The 7,894-nt window shown below is 52.7% G+C and overlaps 1 protein-coding gene across 1 annotated transcript; it reads left to right on the top strand.

Annotated features, from left to right (window-relative positions):
• The first annotated feature begins 1,146 nt into the window (after positions 1–1,146).
• LOC133360709 (zinc finger protein 239-like) lies at positions 1,147–4,122 on the top strand. Its single transcript, XM_061579494.1, has 3 exons — positions 1,147–1,627; positions 2,131–2,421; positions 3,407–4,122. Exons 2-3 carry the CDS (start codon positions 2,139–2,141, stop codon positions 4,120–4,122), a joined length of 999 nt encoding a protein of 332 aa, XP_061435478.1. The 5' UTR covers positions 1,147–1,627; positions 2,131–2,138.
• Positions 4,123–7,894: the final 3,772 nt, after the last annotated feature.

The following is a 7,894-nucleotide window of genomic DNA, read 5'->3' as shown; positions in this document are numbered from 1 at the left end:
TTGCTATTGGATGAGGTGGAAAGCATATATTCTGACCTCCTGCTCCACAACAAGGTCCGGTGACTGTCAAGAGGCGAGGTGCTAAAACGCTTTGTCACATGTTTGGAAGAAGTAAAAACCTTCCTGGGCAGCAAAGAGCTCACCTTTGCTGAGCTGAAACAGCCAGAGTGGCATGACAGCACATCTAAACACGCTAAATACAACCCTTCAGGGGAAAGGAGGCACAGCCCTACACATGCTGGAGGAGTTTCGATTTAAAGCTTTCGTGACTGCAGGGATTCATCTTCTTGGTTCTTTCGGTAAAGTCACGTAGAAGGGAAGCAACAAAATAATAAAAATAAAACATAACAAAACAATTCTCACGACGTTTCGGCCACAACGCAAGCAGCCGTCCTCAGGTGAAAACCAGGTCCGTCGAGGCGACAGAGTCTGAATGAAACAGCACACGAGCTTGGAGCATATATATAAGCTGGGCGCATTGACAAAGGAATTTGCATATCAAAAGGAATTTAGCATATTTATGGGAAATGCAGGAATGTGATTAGTACTGCATATGCATGTGCATTATGCAGGATTAACAGCATCAAAGGGAGCTGCAGCAGCAGCAGTAACTGCAGCTCCCTTTGATGATGTTAATCCTGCATAATGCACATGCATATGCAGTACTAATCACATTCCTGCATTTCCCATAAATATGCTAAATTCCTTTTGATATGCAAATTCCTTTGTCAATGCGCCCAGCTTATATATATGCTCCAAGCTCGTGTGCTGTTTCATTCAGACTCTGTCGCCTCGACGGACCTGGTTTTCACCTGAGGACGGCTGCTTGCGTTGTGGCCGAAACGTCGTGAGAATTGTTTTGTTATGTTTTATTTTTATTATTTTGTTGCTTCCCTTCTACGTGACTTTACCGAAAGAACCAAGAAGATGCTGGAGGAGGTTTTGGCATTCGAGCGCAAGTTGACAGTGTTTGTCAAAGATTTACAGAGAGGTACACTGCCTCACTTTCCCTCTTTGAGAGAGTTCAAACAAAGTCATGATACGATAAATTTGGAATATTTCAAGTCTGCAATCACCGCAATGCAACGTTCGTTTGGGAAACGATTCTGTGAGTTCAGAGAGGAAAAAACCACATCCTTCCCTGTCACTCCCCTGGCGATCGATCCATCCCTATTGAATATGACTGCATTTGCAGATGTAAGTCAACCTGATCTTGAGATGGAACTGGCCGATATAGCCGACAAAGATATATGGGTGTCCAAGTTCAAATGCTTGACCGCTACTCTTGAGGATGTTGCCCATCAGAAGGCCATTCTGGCTCAGAATCATAAATGGAGTGATATTGAAAACCTTCCCAAACAGGACAAACTTGTATTCGAAACATGGATTGCCATCCCCAACACTTATATAAACATGAAAAAGTATGCATTTGGAGTCCTGTCGATCTTCGGCTCAACATATGTATGTGAGCAGGTCTTCTCCAACATGAACTATATTAAAGACAAACATCGATCACACCTCACAGATGACAGCTTGCAAGCCTGTGTGAAAATGAAGGTGACGTCTTACAGCCCTGATGTGCAGACACTGTGCACTGAGGTTCAGGAGCAAAAATCCCATTAACCAGGTAAATTAAATATTTTAATTAGCTATTAATTTGCAAAAATATATTTTACATTGTTAAGTGAAAAAGTCATTTTTTTCTTCAGAGTGACAGCTGACTGCACGATCCTGTATATAGCATTAAGGTAAGAAACAATATATGCAGTGTTATATTTGTTTAAAATGTCGCAATGGTTTTGCGGCTCCCAGTTTATTTTTTCCTTCGGAAACGGGTCCAAGTGGCTCTTTATGTCTTAAAGGTTGCAGACCCCTGGGGTAGTGATATACGTTGGGTTAGTGATAGGGGTAGTGATTGGGGTTGGGGTGTGGTCGTAGCTGGGGGTCGAGGGCAGGGAGTAGCAGGATGGGCTAGACCGCTAGAGAGAAGAGATGGGGATTGTTTTAAGGGAGGAACGGAAGCAGGTTAGTGAAAATTATTGTTTTACGTGCAAGATTTTTTTTTATGTGTAGCATGCGTTTGTGCTTATAAATCTGTTCACTGTTCACCCGTCATATTCCATCTCTCAGCTGAAGGAATGGACATTCGCATTAAAGAGGAGGAAGTTCAGGCTGATGGGAGTAACCTGGCAATCAAAGAAGAGAAACCGAGTGCCGATGGCCGAGAACTTCAGCTCAAACTAGAGACGCGACAGGTCGGTCGAAGGGACCTGCACATTGTGGAGGTTGACCTTAAAGGTCCGCTGATTGGCGATTGTTCATCTGTGGCATCTGGGGAGCCACGATTCTCACGGGGGGACTGTACTGCATCATCAAGGGTGGCGGAGATTGAAGTGGAGGTGGGCGACGATGATGGTGATGGTAAGGGAGGGATGGAACTCTGTGGGGTCTTGGTCAGTACGAGGGGTAAGGTCTGGTACAGAGGCCTCTCCAAACTGTCGACGTGGTGGAGATCGAGGTGGTTTTGGAGGATCTAACCACCGATAGTGTAGAGGGGAGCTCCATGTGTATGGGTCATTATGAGTGAGGCCTGTTAACCCTTTTACAGCTCAGTGCAGAAGTCCCTCGGTTAACGTTTTTAGTCCATTCACAAAAAATACTGTTAACAGAAATAACGATGGATCGAATTCACTTATGAGTTGAAAAATAATAGTCTGCAAGAGGGCTGTTTCCACTGACAAAACAGAAAACGTACAATGTTAAACAAAGCCAAGTCGAGGTCTAAACCTCTCATAAAGGAGTGTCGCTGTTTGTCTGAGGGCACGGCTCAGCCCCCACTTACGAGTACTCGGATTGGCCAAAATTGGCGCCACCACGTGCATAGCGTAAACGTATCGTCAGTCAACATTAGTAACATGAAGTCGAAACCATGGGCGTCCTATGGGAGGTAAAACGTTAACCGCAAAAACCGTTCACCGATGTCACTGATAACCTAGGGATTATTATACCCAGCGATGCCCTTTAGATAGGCCTAATAGAGGCAGACCATGCTTAGTGCTCAAGATGCATTCCTGGAGAGGTGAGCGCTAACCAAATCGGCGCTAAAAGGGGGTTATAAGATATTAGGAAGCCACTGGAGCTATGCACTTTTAAATCATCTAGATTGAAAACTTATTTTTTGAGAACTCTCTGTTGTGTCGAGTTTGTTGACCTTCCACCCGCACCTCCGATTACCGTGGTCGGTTGTCTACGTACGGTGGTGCGAGGGAAGTTGCTTTTGTGGGCCTTTCTCGAACATTTAAAGTGGTGCAGTGCTCTGCGAGGGCATCCAAATTGATTATTTGTCTCATGATGTGACGCCAATCGGGAAAAAAAATGTGTTAACGCCAGAATGTTCGTGTCACAGGAAGGGTCGTGAACGGTGGCCTGAAAACGCCCTCCCATGCAAAAACTGCCAGGACAACCACGACAACAACTCACATCGAAGAGAGAGAGCATGGCTGCTCCGTGTGCGGCAAGAGCTTCGTTCGTCCGTCGGATCTTAAGAACCACGCGATGAGCCACATGGCAGAGAAGCCGCATAAGTGCTCTGTGTGCGGGAAGGGGTTCGGCCGCCTTTTCTCGCTGAAGGCCCACGCGATGATCCACACGGGCGAGAGGCCCCACGTGTGCGGCAAGGGCTTCGGCCGCCAGTCCACCCTTCAAAACCACGCCGCCACGCACGCCGGAGAGAAGGCGCACCGGTGCCCGGTGTGTGGGAAGGGGTTCGCCCGCCCGTCGACACTCAAGGGCCACATGATGATCCACACGGGCGAGAGGCCGCACCGGTGCCCGACGTGTGGAAAGGAGTTCAGAAAGTCGACGCAACTCAAGGGCCACGTGAGGAGTCACACTGGGGAGTGGCTCCACAGGTGCTCCGTGTGCTGGAAGGGTTTCGTCCGCCCATCGGAACTGAAGAGCCACGTGATGACGCACATGGGGGGTGAGAGGCTACACCGGTGCTGCGTGTGCGGGAAGAGTTTCTTACTCCCGTCGTACCTCAAGCATCATATGGCCACTCACGACGAAGAGAAGCCACACAAGTGTAATGCGGGCGTAAACGGCCTCGCAGATATGACGTAACAGGGGGGAGGAGTTGGGTCACGTGGGGAGAAGGGAGAGCTCTTAAGGGCGGGAACCGGAAGAGACGGGGGGAGAGTGTAAGAATAAAGATGGGAGGAGGCCACGCAGGGCAGGAGGTGGAAAGTGGCGTGATCGCCACAGGACAGGACTCGGCACCGTTGGCCAGCGGTGTCCGGGCACGGGGGAGACGGAGAGCAGCGGTGGGGCTGCAGAGAGAGCAGCCGAGGGGCTGTAGATCGGGGCGGAGAGGCTGAGAGAAAAGCCAGCAGCGGAGCTGCAGCGGGAGCCAGCAGAAAGGCTACGTGAGCGACGGCAGCAGAAGGGCTGCCGAATGGGAGGTGGAGAAGGCTCTGAGCGAGGCGCCGTGCGGGGCGAAGTTGTACGAACCCAAATAAAGGACAACGGAGACAGACACAGTGAAAGAGTCCTTTATTACACTGGTGTCAGAAGTGAAACGGCATGTCAAAACAGCTCAGAAGAAAGAATATCCCCGCACCATCGTCTGCTACATCTTCCGACGACGACGACCTTCCTCAGGCAGTGGACCTGCCTGCAATGGAGGAGGAAGTCCCAGCGGGAACGAGTGCTGGTCCGGGAGTGCAAGATGTCGCCGCGTCGGTGGATCCGCCCGCGCCGGAGGACGCTGACCAACGATGGAGACAGATGGCGGCACAGCTGGAGACCTTGAAGACCGTATTGGCGCAACTGTGTGACCTCGTCACGCCGGCGACAGCGTCGGAGAGGCCCGGGGGTGATTGGCAGGCCGCGGCCTTGCCTGCGCTGCCAGCGCCCTCTGCCACGCGGCGCGAAGACGCCATCTTGGGCGTGGCAGAGGAAGAACCGCGGGAAGCCGCCATCTTGCGCCCTCCGCGGCGGGAGGCCGCCATCTTTGACACGTTGTGGTGCGACGCCATCTTGAATATGCCACGCGACGAGTCGCCTGCGGAGGACGGCGCAGCGAAGAGTCGCAGCCGTCACTTGACAACTGTTAAAGAATTCTCCATTGGAGGCGATTGGAGTGCTTTCGCCTGCAGATTTTTAGCGGCGGTGCGCTCCGCCAGGTGGACTGACGCAGAGGCCCTGGAAGTTCTGCCAACTCTTCTCGACGATTCTTCCGTTCCATCAAGGCCGAGAAAAAGAAGACACTGAGAGGAGTTTTTGACGAGATGGCGGATGCGTACGAGCCACCAGATGATGCCCACCGCCGATTTGTTCAACGCCAGCGGGCACCCGAAGAGTCGCCGGTGGCATACAGGGGTGCGGTCTTGGAATTAGCCATGGCCGCATACCCAGAGACGGAGCCTGACCTACTGGAACCCCTGATTTTGGGCAAGATGCTTGAGCTGTCCAGGGATTTGGGGATCCCTATGCCGGTGTGTGGCCATGAGAAGCTGACGTCCTGGGCGGCCGCAAAGTGTCTGGATGCCCAGTTTAATCTACGCTGCTGAAAGCAAGTGACAGCGTGGACGGGGGGGCCCATCGTCGAAGGAGGTGCCGTGGGTTGGGATCCCAAGAAGGCGGTGTACGTTCCTGACGGGGGGGGCCCGCAGGAGCTGACAGCCGCCTCTGCGCAGTGGCCGGCCCGCGGTGGACCGGGGCCGCGATCTGCGCCGCCGATGCGGGAGCGTCGGGATGGGGGGAGTGCGGTGCGTCATAATGACGTCGAGTGCTTCCGCTGCGGTCGCAAGGGCCATTACGCCAGGGACTGCTGGGCCCGTATCCCAGGACCGCCCCAGCAGGAGGCCTCGACAGCAGACGTGCCGCGGAAGGACCCTCCTGGACAGGCAAGGCGGTGCGCACCAGACACCCGGCAAGGCTTGACACCTCATTCATCACCATTGCCGTGCGATCCGGGTGTTGTTAATAACGGGAGGCCACCGTCTGGGCCATGTCGCTCGGTAACACAGTGGCGTAAATTGGCACGCCGGGTTGTCGCGGCCGCTACTGGTTCGTCCACTGTGCCGGGTTCTATACAGGGGGTTGACGTGCGCATTTTAGTGGATTCCGGTGCGTCCGCGACCATTATATCTGATGTCATTTTCCATCTGTTGGGCATCCCACCGGAGGCTGTGCGTCCAGTTTACGATTCCTGCGTTGCAGTGAATGGGGGAAGTATGGGCATTGTGGGCCAAGTGGACGCCAATATATCTATTGGGGGAGTGTCGGCCTCGGGAATTGTGTTAATCTCGAGGTCCCTTGCGGTTCCGTGTTTGTTGGGAACTGATTTTCTGGCAAAAATGCCCATTCTAAAAAGAGTTAATCAAAATTGTATCGAATTACCGGGGGGTCGAAAAATTACATTTCTGCCGTCGCCCTGGGGGCGACCTGCTCCGATCTGCCAGGTGCAGGCACTGTCCGAGGTATTTGTTGACATTCCACCTGGCTCACAGATGCTTATCCCTTTGCGATATCGGAAACCTGTGCCTGGTCAGGAGGGAGCAACTGGGGTTTTGTTATCGCCGTCCGCTACCATAACGGGCGGATCGGCGCTCGTTGGGGCGCAAACTATTATCCGGCCGGACCAGCAGCCATTTTTGCAGGTGCTTAATGGGAGTACGGAAAATGTTTGCGTGCCGGCCGGAACGGTCGTGGCCCATGCCACTACGGCGTTTACGGCCCAGGACCATCTGGGCCGCTGGCATATGGTTGCCGGTGTTTCGGGCCCTGCAGCCCCAGATGATCGCTGGATCGCTGAATTGTGCGGGGAAAATTCTTCCCTTTCCGGGGAACAGCGTTCCCCGCTTCGCGCGCTATTGTTGAGTTATTCCGATGTGTTTAGCTCCGACGATTTGGACTTGGGACGCACCTCCCTGCTTTCCCATCATATTGACACAGGGGACGCTGCTCCCATTCGGTTGAACTCGCATCGGATGAGCCCGGCGGAGCGAGACCAGGTTCGAGGAGCAGTGGATGACATGTTGGCTGCGGACATAATATCTCCATCTAACAGCCCATGGGGCGCGCCTGTAGTCTTGGTTAAAAAGAAAGACGGGAAATTGTGATTTTGCGTTGATTTTCGCAAATTAAATAAAGTGTCCGTGGTGAATGCGTACCCCCTGCCGCGTATGGATGATTCCCTCGATGCCTTGTCGGGGGCAAAGTTCTTTTCGACGCTGGATCTCTCTTCGGGATTCTGGCAGCTTCCCCTCGATGAGTCCTTGCGGGAAAAGACTGCTTTCCGTACGCCGCAGGGTTTATTTCAATTTAATTGTCTTCCGATGGGGTTGAATGCTGCCCCCGCCACATTTCAGGTTGATGGAACTGGTATTAACGGGGTTGCAGTGGGAGACATGTCTGATATATTTAGACGATATTATCGTCTTCAGCCGCACATTTGACAAACAGTTACTGTGGTTGGAGGCGGTGTTCGCCAGAATACGCTCCGCCAATCTGAAATTTAAACCTAAGAAATGTCACCTACTGCAACGGTCCGTGCGCTATTTGGGACATATAGTCAGTGCCGACGGAGTTGCCACGGATCCGGAGAAGACGGCGTGCGTCCGTGACTGGCCAACCCCAGCCACGGTGGGGGGTGTGCGTCGCTTTTTGGGGTTTGCCTCATATTATCGTAGGTTCGTTCCCAATTTCGCAACGATCGCGAGGCCTCTGCACCTCCTTACGGGTAAAGGACGTAAATTTGATTGGGGACCGCCGGAGGAGGCGGCGTTTAAAGGCCTGCGCGATCGCTTGGCTATGGCGCCGACGTTGGACTATCCAAATTTTGATCACCCCTTCATTTTGGATACGGACGCGAGTGACACGGGCATTGGGG

Source organism: Lethenteron reissneri, chromosome 69, assembly GCF_015708825.2.
Source record: "Lethenteron reissneri isolate LAM-NWPU_2019-01 chromosome 69, ASM1570882v1, whole genome shotgun sequence".
Classification (NCBI taxonomy): domain Eukaryota; kingdom Metazoa; phylum Chordata; class Hyperoartia; order Petromyzontiformes; family Petromyzontidae; genus Lethenteron; species Lethenteron reissneri.
Note: the sequence above shows the minus strand (reverse complement) of the source record. Positions and strands in the feature narration are given on the sequence as shown.